This window comes from Thermobia domestica, chromosome 11, assembly GCF_964235325.1.
Source record: "Thermobia domestica chromosome 11, izTheDome1.hap1.1, whole genome shotgun sequence".
Taxonomy (NCBI): Eukaryota; Metazoa; Arthropoda; class Insecta; order Zygentoma; family Lepismatidae; genus Thermobia; species Thermobia domestica.
This window is the reverse complement of record NC_137464.1, coordinates 146,448,448-146,462,913: the sequence shown is the minus strand read 5'-3', so window position 1 is coordinate 146,462,913 and position 14,466 is coordinate 146,448,448. Positions and strand designations below refer to the sequence as shown.

The following is a 14,466-nucleotide window of genomic DNA, read 5'->3' as shown; positions in this document are numbered from 1 at the left end:
CTCTAGAGCTTTTTGGGTCGGTTATTAATTTATATTTGGATTTAAGAATGTTTTGAATGAAAGTGTTACACTGGATCAACAAGCGATATCCACATTTACAATATACACGAAAATAAATTCACAATATGTATTTCAGAAACGCTTAAATATGCTAAATATTGAACACAAAATCAATTTTCTAATCAAATTAATTGACCTAATACCAAGATAAACTAAAATAGTTGCCTCGTTAAAATAAATAAATAAATTGGGTGGCATAGTGTATCATTAATGTTTTAAGAGGAAATTTATACAGTAATTTCCCCTTAACACGAACTCGCTTAAGCCGAACACTCGCTTAACATGAACAAAATTTCGTTCCCGGCAGCGATGTACGTTATCTTATAGGAAGTTTTATCGGTTAACACGAACTTCGGTTAGCACGAATTACGAACTCATTCTTAGTCCGTTTCGTCATTAGAGGTTTTCATTTAACACAAACTATCAGGATTTCTTTCGTTTTTTCTCCAGCTTAGGTTTTTTTCAGATTCTACTCCAGATTAGTTTCTGCCATACAGTATTTATGCATAAGAAAATTTCCTAGTAAATAAGAGAGAAACAAGAAAACGCTGGAGTTAGTTTCGAGGAGTTTGTTGGTGAAGGTGATGATGTTACCGTGTGCGCTCCAGTGGAGTCTGGTGTACAAGCCACTGTGTCTGAGATGCAACAAATGCCATCAGAATAAAGCGAGTTTACAATATCATACCGCCTACCCATCAGGAAGTGTTACACGCCTTGGACACTTTAGAACGTTTTACTGCAACATCCGAAATGTCCGCGAATTTTTCGAAATCCATAAGTACAGTTGGACACAAAGTTACCAGACATTTTCAATCCCGTCCTAGACAGCTCAATATACAGGATTTTTTACCACAAAATGATCTCTGCATTTTTGCAAGTTACAGTACAGTTACAGTATTATTGTAGTGCAATTTGCTCAAGTGGATTTTCCGTGTTGTTGCACACTAAGATAAGAGAATGCAGGTAACGTAGTGTTTTCTATGATGACATGCATAATATACTGTAGTGCGCATATATGAAAAAATAAAAAAAAATTAAAAAAAAAAAACTGTATTCCAAAAATAAAATTTGGGTCGTTCGTTCGGTCGGTTAACACTAATTTTTTAACACGAACCCTCGATTTTCCAGTCCCTTGAGATTCGTCTGAACGAGAGTTTACTGTATAACGTTAAACTAAACAAACTATTTTCACATGAACAAAGTTAAATTAAAGATGCCATACTCTGGTTAGTAAACGGTTTATGCTCAATGAATCACCTTTTGGTGTTCAAAATTATCATTATTATGATATAGGAAGTTCTTTACTATGAACAATTAATTATTGCTAAATAATAACCTAGTTTATTACTAAATAAACTAACAACACTAATCAAGTAATCAGGGAATCTTACCTAAAATTTCCCATTCGCGCTAACTCCACATATGGATCATTGAGTTGTCTTTTAAGCCAATCCTGGGAGCTCTTACTACGACCTTTCAATGTAAATGGTATTTTCTTCTTCACAATGCAACTTGTGCTAAATCTATAAATTAATTTTATATTAAATTCCATAATACTTGTGAACCTAAAAATGAAACATTAAAAGCGAATTTTAGTCTATATTCATTACTATACGACAAAAACGTTTTAACAAACCAGCCATAGTTTTTCATATTCTAACATATTTATACTTCTTCCTAAATATAATTGAAATGAATATCTCTGGAATGTTGCTTCATTAAAGACGGTTTCAGAACGAACGTACAGCACTTCACACAAAATCATGAAACTGATATCACCATTGTGTGTGCTTTATAAATAGAAAATCGCTCTCTCTTTTGATTTCAATGTTAGCATGTAACGCAAATCGTTGTAAACCACTTTTTTTTCTTCATTCATTTGAAACGCCCTGTCTTTTCAGTTTCATTTATTACGTTCCGATTCTTCTGACAATTGAACCTGGGACCATGTACGTTCAACTCCAAATCTTTCAGTTTTTATAAACACAAGGAAACCTCATACACAGATCATGAGAAAAGAATGGTGGCTCAGCCGTAGAATGCTTATGTTCTCAAGTAGTAGAGATATACGGATTCTATATTATTTCTCACTATTCCTCATCGGGGGATGCTAGTTATTGTCGTATGAGAGTAATAATAATATAATAATGGGGTATCCTGCGACAAATTATGATATTATCCATCGTGTCGGTGATCATTTTGTCTATGTATTAGCCATTATCGGCCATGAAGTAAAGCAGAGTGAAAAGTAGATTTGAGAAAGTAGGTCATTGATATTACGAGTTTTGAGTTAAGCTGATGATTTTTGCAAGGCAAATGATCAGGAAAGTGAGTCTCATATAGAAGTGCCCATCCACCAAGTTTCAACCCATGTGTTCCCATTTTCTAATGGAATTATTAAAAATTAAGAAAAGTGAAAAAAGTGCGTACTTCAAAGGTATATATATCTCTGGGAGCGAGGGGGGGGGGGGACCTGATAAAAATATATAATTCCTCCCCATAACATGTCTATATGATATTATTATATACCAAAAGTTCAGAGTTTCAGATTTGAATATAAGTACCTTTATTATTAACACAAAGTTATACCTACACATAAGCATAAGCAGAAGTACGGATAACCGAAAGCTTACTGTATAGCCATCACAAATCAATAGGCAGTGGATGAATAAGTTACAAAGAGGTTAAGCAAAACATACAACAAGTTTTATCCTGTTAAAAATCAAACAGAACAAATGTACATGAATACACAGTCAGCAGGCTCCGTGTTCCAACATGCAGAATCGTGTTCAGACATGCAGCAGATGGGAATTCATCACTGGTGTCTCAGTCAGATACGTACAGCGCAAGGAGATGGTTGTATTCGTGCAGATCTGTGTATGAATGTCATAAGTATGTATATGGGCCAGTATCAAGATGCATGACGGTACTTCAGTGCATGATACCTGACAGATGCATGATGCCACTACAGTGACTTCAGTGAAGAGAAGATGAATCTGCTGATAATGCGAACAAGCAGTGGCATTAAAACATATCCAACTGCAATGAAATGAAGTTTTCTCGAAAGTATCATCATCTGTGTAGTAATTCGTGTTTCGACCCGCAAAAAATTCATATAAAAGCTGTAACTAAAGGACTTTAAGAAATTTCGATTGCACACTTACTACAGGAAAAGAATTATGCAGTACAGCTGATTCCTGGAAAATTATTATTGCTACATGCTACACAAAATTCTTTGTTCTACAAAGGAAATGCAAAAACAAAAACAATAATGATGAATTAAAAAATGAACTTGATTTTGCCCCTCCATCAGACAATATTGACGTTTCGAATGCAACGTGTTCAAAGGTAGGTGTACTACCTGTTTCAAAACTAAGAAAATTAAGTGTTAAGCAGAAACCAAGAGCAATTAACAAAAAGTTAAAACAATTGACTACAGGTTTGCAAAGAAGACTTAAAGTTGTCCTGGACAGTTCAGTTGCTGATGAATCAAGGATAGAAAATATGTCATTCATGCTCGGTTGCACCAACCGAGGATTAATCCGTGGATAGGGATTAAACTAAAGTTAATCATCGAAGTGAGGATAATGTAAGTATTCTGTTTTAGATATTTTACAGCGTTTTGTTGCAGGATTGCTTATAGAAGACTATATCAATAATTTGGCTGTTTATGTGGTTATGTGGATATAAATGGTGTTACTGTGCTTATTTCAATTGTTCCTAAAGCAAGAAAATGATATTTGTATCAATAAATATCTGTCATTACTACAGTGGACCGATTAAAGTAGCATACTTGCACTAATTCATTATATTATTTATTTTATTCATTGAGTTATTTATTATAGTTTGTGAACTGAAGAAATTTAGTTTTTAGTGACTACCTAGTAGAGTTGGACATAGTAGGTTAAATTTACCTCACATTTAAGGTAGTTATATTTATAAGATTCGGCCTTGCTGCAAGACACTCTCTTGGGGTCAACTATATTTTATGGCATACACTGCCACATTCGTTCATTTAACAGATCTATTGGCATTTTAAATCTGTACATTTTTTTTGGGGGGGGGGAGTTGAATATGCCCTTGTATATTAAATACTGCAGAAATAAGTGTGAAAAGAAAAGTAATAAACCGAAGCAGAAAATTGGAACAGTCATATACTAGAATCGCTCCCATCCTTACATTGAATCTGCTAGCACGTTCTGTAAATTTTACAATAAAAACTATTGATTGCTGCTATCGTGCTTCTACCAATAAGTTATGCAGTAACCACCGTAAGCAATAACGAAAGGACAGAATGGCAGGAGGACAAAATGGCAGGGGACATAATGGCAGGAGGACAAAATGGCCATGGACGGAATGGCAGGAGGACAAAATAGCAGCGGACGAACTGGCAGAAAGTTAATTTGGCAAAAATTATAACTCCTAGGGCTCGTATTTTTAGATTTCACCTATTGTGTTTGTTAGTAGGTAACGATTATCGATTTAGTCATTTCTGCCTCGAATGTCCAAAGCATGTAAATACGGCTAAATTGAACCAAGAGCGTAAAAGAGGATAAATATCAGTTATCCAAATCTAACTTTGTTTCTTAAATTTATTTCTTTGTAACCATCTTCCAATTCATATCTTGGTCTTGTAACAATTTTAACTACAAGAAAATATAGACTGAAAGCAAACAAGGTAAGTACAAAACTGAAAGAAAGGTTACCGGTACTATTTATTCTTCAACACTAGTAAATATCATACTACAGATCTATAAAATTCCTTTACAGTTACAGGAATGACATTTTTTCTCTAATTTCCTATAACATATCCTTTAAATTATAAAAACAGCTTGTAGTTGTAAGAATGACTTACTACGTACATCTTTCTTAATTCTCAATAATAACGGATATCATAGAACAGACTATAAGGAACACTCTGCAATCGTCAGAATGACAAATTACTTACATCGTCATTAATTTTATATAACAAAATTAGCCTTTGGCTAGGAGCCCCCAGACTCCCAAGTCTGCTCGGCCTACGGCCTAGCATTTCTTATCTATTGGTCTTTGCATCAACAATGAATTTCGTGAACTTGCTTGCTCTTCATATTTTCTGAATCTGCCCATCCGGGGGTTTCGCCCCCACACACTGTCTTTGCTTGGCCTACGGCTTCGCATCTCTCAAACCCATAATTCTATCGTTTCTTATCCTATTTCAACTATCTAATAACATTTTGTATCCCAAGAAAACGTCCATTTAAATAACATGGGAATCTCCTCATCGCCGTCTAGACCCCTAAACAATTAAAAATTAAAGCTTTTTGGCAATTTTCCTGTCGGTTAGTCCTGGAAGGCTACAATTATGCCAAATTTCATGATTCTAATCGTGCCGGAAGTGCCTAAACATTTAGGGTTTTGAAGACGTCCAAGTTAGAATTTCAAGTTTTTGTTCCAATTCTAAGTACCTAAAGCACGAGATATACGTCCAAAGAAAGGCCCATTTAAATAACATGGGGAAATTCTTCATCCCCTCTTTAGACCTCCTAAAAATTAAAAATTTCTACTTTTGGCAATTTTCCTGTGGGTTAGTTCCGGAAACCTACAATCATGCCAAATTTGATCATTGTAGCCCTACAGGAAGTGCTCAATAATTTATGTCAGCTCATGTAGTTTTATATACAGTTAGGATAGAATTAGGATATATCATAATATAGACTATAAATACACTTTGCAGTCGTAAGAATGACTAGTTACTTACAGTGCTGTGAACATCCTGTAACACATACCCTAGAATGCACTGTAAAAACTAATCCTGTCGAATTTTTGTGACATTTGCGGTTTTCGGTTTTCTGAAAACCGAAATGCGGTTTTCAAAACCGATTTCGACAGCACTAGTAAAAACAAAACAAACAAAAAAAACTCTGCGCTCGTAAGAATGACTAAAACATAGTCCTTAATTTTATATAACAAAATATATCATAATATAGATTATAAACACACTTTGCACTAATTACATACCAAGCAGGCTCGTATCCAGGGGGGTCTATATTATGATATATTTTTGCTCTCCCCCTAAAATTTTCACTGTAGTCTTGCAAATGAACTATAATATGGTTGGATCCCCCCCCCCCCTACATTTTTGGGCTGGCTACCGGCCCGATACCAGGGCGTTTACATCTTATAACACATATACTAGAAGACAATATGAAGACATTCTGCAGTTGTACGAATGACTAATAATTACATCGGCGGTTATTTTATATAACAAAATATATCGTAATATAGACTATAAACACACTTTGCAGTCGTAAGAATGACTAGTTACCTACAGTGTCGTGAATATCCTATAACACATATCCTAGAATATGCTATAAAAACATTCTGTAGTCTTAAGAAAAAATGGCTAATTATTTACACTGTCGTTAATTTTATAAAACAATTTGCAGTCATAAGAATGACTAGCTACTTACATTGTCGTTAATTTCAATTTGTGAGCAATTCCCCGCAAGAATTCCTCAAGAGATCTTTTGTTTGTGTCATAATCCACACATATGTTCCTCAATCTATGCTGCAGATCAACATAAACCTTTTAAGTTTTCATGATGGGGTACTGTCCTCTTTCGCACTAGGAAATGGTAGAATGAACGGTGGAATTCTCTTTCTGTAGGCTTTGTATGAGTTTCCATACCACTGGGTGGTTGTGTCCAACCAAATGGAAAAACTTATGATTCCATCCTTCACATAAGTTATTTGTGCGAGGATTGTTAGACAGAGTTGCCTCATGAGCATTCCAAACTTCCGGCGGAAATCTTGGTGGCACTCTCTTAATTTTCACATCAGAATTTTCAGAATTGAAATGTTATTAGCAGTTCGAATTGTGGAACATAATGAATAAATCGAAAATTTATGTTGAAATCTTCATTTACCAAGTAAGAAACAAAATAGTTTAAAACCCGAGAATTCAAATAATATTTTCTACCTTTATGTCCTCCTGCCATTCTGTCCGTTCCCCGTAATAACTTGATGTGTATATAATTTTTAAAGAAAATGTAAGGCTAGTTTTAGACGAAAGCATTTATCATAGCAGATGTGCTGTCAAAAATCTTGTATAATATTCTATGGCATCAAAAGTATATTGTGCTTTTACACGATAGCATTTTGTCGTGAGGTAGCAAACAAATCACTGGAGAAGAGCGCAATTATGACTCCAAAACTAAAAACAGATATTTCAGTCACTATTTCTTCTAAAGCCCTTTTTCGGATATGCTTATTATGCTACAAAGGACTTTTAACGGTGCAGTTATACTATACAGAGCCATAGATTTTAAAATTTACAGAAGAAATTTCTAATATTACAGAGGTGCCCACAAAAGGGGCTATGACGCAAACTGCATCATTGAAATATTTGGGGGGGTTAAAAATCTATATAAATATGTTTGAGAGGATGTAAAATTAATCAAAAAGTTTTTTTCATGGAAGAACACCTACGGATAGACAATTAGGGGTGCATCATGGACATAAGGGGGTGTAGGCACCACTGAATATTTTAATAGAATAGTGTATAAGTAATGGAAATATGGTGTGCACTTACATCTGAAATGCGTATTTACGTGGAAATATAGAAATTAAAGTCGAACCTGAAATGCACGTAATCTTCAATAAGCTGCCATAAAATTTTGGCAAGTCTGTAATTTCCCCATTTTGTATCGAGAACAGAAACCAACCAGCCCCTTCGAGGCTTCTAACCCGTTCCCACTACTGCTACTACTACTACTACTACTACTATTCCAACTACTAATACTACTACCCGTTCCCACACCTATTCCTACTACTACTACTACTACTACTCTTACTATTACTACACCTACTGCTACTGTTACTAAGTACTCCTACTCTTACTACTACTTACTCCTCCTACTCCTACTACTACTACTTACTTCTACTACTATTACTCTTACTACTACTACTTGTACTACTACTACTTACTCCTCCTCCTACTACTACTACTACTTACTCCTCCTCCTCTACTACTACTACTACTACTACTTGTAATATGGATCCGTATAGTAAAACTACACGTTGCCACCTGTTAAAGTGAACCTGCACCGGAGAATGCAAGAGCACACCTCAGAAATGATTACTGGTGGTACAATAAATGAAACAAAGTTTTTTTTTTTTTTTTTATGAATTTGTGTGGGTCCGTATAGTGAAACTGCACGCTTTTAACTTTGTACAAACAAGGATGTTCCTCATATTTTTTTTAATCAACATAATAATAGATCTAGTATCCCTACTGTAACTCATTTTTCTTTACTACAATTCAATTTCCCACACAACAAAGAGCATGGATATTAGATACAAAATCTTTCGCTTCCTTTTAACACACCACGGCGCTGCAATCGGAACAGAAATGCTGGGGAAAATGCTACGAAATAGAGCAGGTTCTATCGACAAGAAATGCCATAGGATATGCCATGGCATGGGAAATGCTATAGGTGCCTTCCATTTCAATTCAGGCAGAGCATGTACCATCACCATCTCAGAAATTGTTGAAACTTTTTTTATAGCAACTAGACATGTTTTTAAGAGACCCATATTTTTTTGTTTTGTCGAAAAAAATTTTCCCGCCAAGTAATGGGCCATCAAAGACGGGGAGTACAATTTATGAATTGTAGAAGACATGGAAAATGGTCAATTTCGGAGCCTCACCATTCGGCTATGGAGACAGGTAGAGTTATAATTCTTGTTGTGGTATGTACATAGGGATATAAATAAACTATATTTTATTATAGTTTGCTTTGCGCATGCGTATCTTTTTGTACATAAATTAACAAATGAACGTCAATTTATCTGAAAAGTCGAAGTTTGCGAATTTTTTTCGAGCACTTCCGGTTCGAATTTTAAAATTCTGTTTTCACGGTTGGTAAGACCTAGTTACCCGCTTTCCGAAAAAAATTTTGTATCGCTTCTGTTGTCAACCGTTTTGTCGCAAAAAATTCGAGAAATTGTAAAATTTTCAAAAATCGCCATTTTTGGGCGCCATTTTCTCGAAAACACCATTTTTTAAAATTCTGAAATTTTGTCAGATGGTTCAACCTTACCTGAATAATAAACACACCAAATACCATTCTCGACCAATGCTTCATGGATTAACTGCAGCCTTTTGAAGTTAGCGAAGTTTCGCTAATTTTGATGTCACAGTTAGCAACACTGGGAACAATAAAAGTGCAATGATTTGATGATGTTTGTGGTTCATATTCATTAAATGAAGAATAAAAGGTTTTCTTGGCTGTTTTTTTATTATTTTGAACAAAGAGGCTCTCTGAAATAGTAAAATAAGCCTCACCCTACTCCGTTTTCTTAAACTGAAGTAATCTGAGGTGGAAATTACGATTACGAAACACACAAATTTTAAGTTTACTTGAAATGGCCATCCAATGAATTCTGATGATCTATAAAAGGCCTAAACTATTACCTCAGTGTGATTTGGAATGCTCCAAAGTCTCAATTAAGTGCGATGTCATTAGAGTGATCGAAAAATGACAAAAATTTAAAAAAAAAAAAAATCAAAACGTTTTCTTACGCGTTCCAAAGAAATTTACTGAATTTTTAAACAGAACAATCCCAGCATAAAAATGGGTCACTCGAAATTTTATAGTATTCGACTAAAGTGTGTCAGTCCGCAACCAGAGAGGGAAGTGTGTGTGTGTGTGTGTATTGTGCAAATTTTATTAGCTGCTACTGCGTTGCTACAAATCAAAGGTGCAACCTGTATTGAAGCTGTCATGAGTGACCTATTTCCTTTAGTAGTATGATCCTTAGAAAATGACAGCTGTCTTCTTCAAGAATGTGGTGAATGTCCTGGAGTGGAAGAAATAAGTGTGGTGTCTTTAATTATTGATCCTGATGAAAATGATAGTGGTTACTTATGCCATATGGGAGAATAATGATCTCGTTAAAAAAAATTTAAAAAAAACTGTGCCACTTTCTGTTTTCGTATCGTACATTGCCGCTTTAACTGTAAGAATTGTAGTTCATGACTACATCAAGAAAATCCAAAGAGAATCAATTGGTACCGAAAACCACCGTATAAAATTTCAAGATACAAATTCTATTTTACTTCATGTGGACTTCGTTGAAAACTGGACTGTTATTCTGCAAAGTGAAATTCAGAGTTATTACCGAAATATGAAACAATTGACAGTTTTGTTGTAATAAACGACGATAAAACACACGATTCGGCTCATGAACTCATAGTCATAGACAAGATTCTAAACATACTCGAAGAAAAGCGAAAATATATTTTATAGAAAAAGGTTTGAATACGTGAAAATAGGTGTCTACAATTTCCCAAACCGTGTCAGTGATTTCTGATGGTGCTGCATCCCACTTTAAAAATCGCTTTCAGATGTTCGAGATGCAGACAGGTCCGATAAAGCAGTGTTTTTGCAGTGAAACCGGCCATGGAAGGGTCTCTACGACGGTAGTGGGGAAGGGGGGGGGGGGCAAAGAATGTGGCAACGCGCCATAGCCTTAGGCTAAAACAGATACACAGTATTAAAACCGCAGAAGAAAAAAATGAAATGAAATCTTTAAGTTTTACGTTCCACGGTTATGCCGGTTAGGCTGAAGGAGACTGTGATTATGAGAAATGAATGAAATGGTGGAATGCAGAAAGTGTGAGGAAACGGGATAACCTCAAGAAAACCCACGAGCACGGTATTTGTCCACCACAAAGTCCATACGGCTCGAGCTGGGATTGAACCAGGTACCCCAAGCACCGGAAGTGAACGCTCTACCACTGAGCCATCGCGTCCCCACTAAAACCGCAGGAGAATTCGTGAGTATAGTGCAAGTACAAACTCCGGGTATTACTCTCGTTTTGTTACCTGGAACTGAATTCGACGACTTCCGGAAGAAAAAAGGAAAAGTATGCGACCGGTAACTGGTATTCAACGAAGTTATCTTTGGCTTTCGGAAAATTGCGAAGTTTTTATGGCAGTAACGGGTCACCATGAACTAACTTCATACTTCCGCCAAAATCGAACTTTTGCAATTCAAAGTGTAGATTTAAGAAATCTGCAAAAAGGAACTTTTGTTATATACATATATGTATGATAACCAGTGGTGCGTAGCAGAAAAATTATGAATAAATCATGAATTACGCGAAGTTGAAGTGCTGTTTATGCTTCCACATGAACCTTCAGCAGGTTACAGGTTTCCAGAAGAGCATAAGAGAAGTGAAAATAAGTGTTTTGTGACTATCGACAATGTGCTACGCAGGGGCGGATCCAGGACGGACTTCTGGGGGGGGGGGGGGAATGTAATACTGCTACTTAGAGCTACTTTTAAGAGCTCCAAACTCTGGGATGGGTTTTATTTATATATAAATAAGAAAGTTTCTTCTTCTGGGGGGGGGGGTGGCAATCGTCCCCCCAGATCCACTCCTGGATGAGTTATGAGTGAACCAACATCTATTGGATCATCTGCACGGTTAGATGCTATTAGCAAAGAAGACAACAACCAAGCAAATGATTGGCCCATGTTAAAAAAAAAAAAGTGATATTTTGTTTCCGAAGACCATTTTAAGTAAGTGAACTTGAAATGTGTGTGTTTCGTAATCGTAATTTCCACCTCAGATTACTTCAGTTTAAGAAAACGGAGGAGTAGAGGGAGGCTCATTTTACTATTTCAGAGCCTTTTTAATCAAAATAATAAAAAAAACAGCCAAGAAAACCATTTATTCTTCATTTAATGAATGTGAACCACAAACATCATCAAATCATTGCACTTTCATTGTTCCCAGTGTTGCTAACTGTGACATCAAAATTAGCGAAACTTCGCTAACTTCAAAAGGCTGCAGTTAATCCACGAAGCATTGGTCGAGAATGATATTTGGTGTGTTTATTATTCAGGTAAGGTTGAACCATCTGACAAAATTTCAGAATTTTAAAAAATGGTGTTTTCGAGAAAATGGCGCCCAAAAATGGCGATTTTTGAAAATTTTACAATTTCTCGAATTTTTTGCGACAAAACGGTTGACAACAGAAGCGATACAAAATTTTTTTCGGAAAGCGGGTAACTAGGTCTTACCAACCGTGAAAACAGAATTTTAAAATTCGAACCGGAAGTGCTCGAAAAAAATTCGCAAACTTCGACTTTTCAGATAAATTGACGTTCATTTGTTAATTTATGTACAAAAAGATACGCATGCGCAAAGCAAACTATAATAAAATATAGCTTATTTATATCCCTATGTACATACCACAACAAGAATTATAACTCTACCTGTCTCCATAGCCGAATGGTGAGGCTCCGAAATTGACCATTTTCCATGTCTTCTACAATTCATAAATTGTACTCCCCGTCTTTGATGGCCCATTACTTGGCGGGAAAATTTTTTTCGACAAAACAAAAAAATATGGGTCTCTTAAAAACATGTCTAGTTGCTATAAAAAAAGTTTCAAAAATATCTGAGATGGTGATGGTACAATTTTATATTTTTTTGCCTGAGTTGAAATGGAAGGCACCTATAGCATTTGCTACTTTACACGGTAGGATATCGATGATACGATTTTTGCTACGATAAATGCTTCCGTCTAAAACCAGCCTAAGCAAATTTTCATTGGAATCGCCGGTTTATATTTACTGTACGGATCCATAGATTTGTAAAATTTACAGAACAAATTTGTAATAATATTTTAACAGACTAGTGTGTTACTAATTGAAATATGTCTTCTTCCCTGAAGACATCCCAAATCCTCAGCTACGTAAAAATATATTAATGAAAGTCAAACTTGTTGTGCGCGGATTTTCCTATAAGGTAGCTACTAACCGTAGTATGTGAAGTAAAGAACCTGAAGTCAATGTGCTAATTCATGACGCGCAACGACAAATGTCTGAGCGTTAAGAGGTTCACATAATTGTGAAATTTACGTTAGTAATGTGTTATGTTAATTTGAGCATTTGTGCTGTACCGCCGGACCACACGAAAATCGAAACAAAAAATACCAAAATGTACTACATTTTGTTAGATTAGATTAGATATTATTATATTAGGTTAGGGATAAGTTTAGAATTACCCCTCCGTTTCTTTCTTTCTTTTTTTTTTTTTTGTTGTTTTTGTTTTTGTTTTTTTTTTAAATAAAAATTAGGAAAATTTACAGGAGAAATGAAATAATAAATGATGATTTGCAGTTCTTACGTGATGTTTAGGTGTGTAAGTTTGGCAGTAAATTTATGTTTAATATGAGCAAAGGTATGTGGACGTGGGTACTATTTGCAAGACGCGGAAGGTTCGATAATTCAGCAGCTTGCCCATTTTATGTCAAGAACAGAATCCAATGAACCCTTGCGGGGCTTCTAACCCGTTCCTACTCCTACTACCACTACTACTGATACTATGGATCCGTATAGTAAAACTGCAAGTTTTGATGTTTTTACTGCTTTTGTAGATATGAAACTGGAGGGACAACTCTAAATTTAAGCCTTAGGTTAGTTTAGGTTGAGTTACAAGCCTGTTATCTTGAAAACAGATACGTGTAAACTTTTACAACTTGGAATAAAAAAATCAGTATATTCGTATAAATATGGAGTCCGGATACAGGTATGGCATAAAAACTAGTGCAGAAAACATAGAACAACTTGTGCTAGGTGGCCACTAAAAAGCACAAATGCTACCTAACCGAGTTGGGCAGGGCGGCGCTAGTGGACCCGCACGATAGCGCAGAACTCGTCCGGCGATACAGCACTAAACCCTTAATTTGGAACACAAATATACAAGCAATGAAAAAATCAGCATATTACCTATAACGTTTTTAGTAACGTACAAATACAACATCATGTAAGGTAATTTGATGCCATATATAGTGTTTGGACTATCCTCGTTTATATTTATATCCACCTTCGCTGACGCACACCCTCGCTACCGATCGGGTCACTCCTCTGCGCTCCTACCGTGACTTGCTTAGATAGCATTCATGTTTTTAGTGACCTTCTAGCAAGAGTTGGTTAGTGTCTTTTGTGCAGTAGTTCTTATCGTATACATACACTGAAGTTCCCCTAAAATGAATCTGTACAAAGAAATGCAAGTCCTCACCCCAAGAATAATTATTTAAGGCACAAAAAGTCGATTTACTGAAAAAGAAGTATATATGCAAGGAATTTGTGCTGGATCCGTACGTAAATCTGCACTGCATCGCCAGTTGGTAACATTATGCAAACCCGACAGTCAACTACTAAAATTAACTTTACTTAATTAAGATGATCAGTTTTACGTACACCAGTGATACTGGAATGAAGCATAACCAACTGGCGACGCAAATATAAACTTAAACCATTGATATTTATTTTTTTCAGTGGAATTGGCGCGGCGATGTAAATGTAAATCCATGTCAAAATTTGGATTTTAAAAAGGTTGTCCGA

At 35.7% G+C, this 14,466-nt stretch overlaps 1 protein-coding gene across 4 annotated transcripts in view; it reads right to left on the bottom strand.

Moving 5' to 3' along the window:
* Window positions 1-14,466, bottom strand: part of Mrm2 (Mitochondrial rRNA methyltransferase 2) — a 211,229-nt gene that overhangs the window by 128,404 nt on the left and 68,359 nt on the right. For all 4 annotated transcript variants that reach the window (XM_081731192.1, XM_081731193.1, XM_081731191.1 and 1 more), the window contains exon 2: window positions 1,452-1,625. In XM_081731192.1, the coding sequence (XP_081587318.1) occupies window positions 1,452-1,612 (161 nt within the window). In that variant the 5' untranslated portion in view covers window positions 1,613-1,625. The remainder of the gene's footprint in view (window positions 1-1,451; window positions 1,626-14,466) is intronic.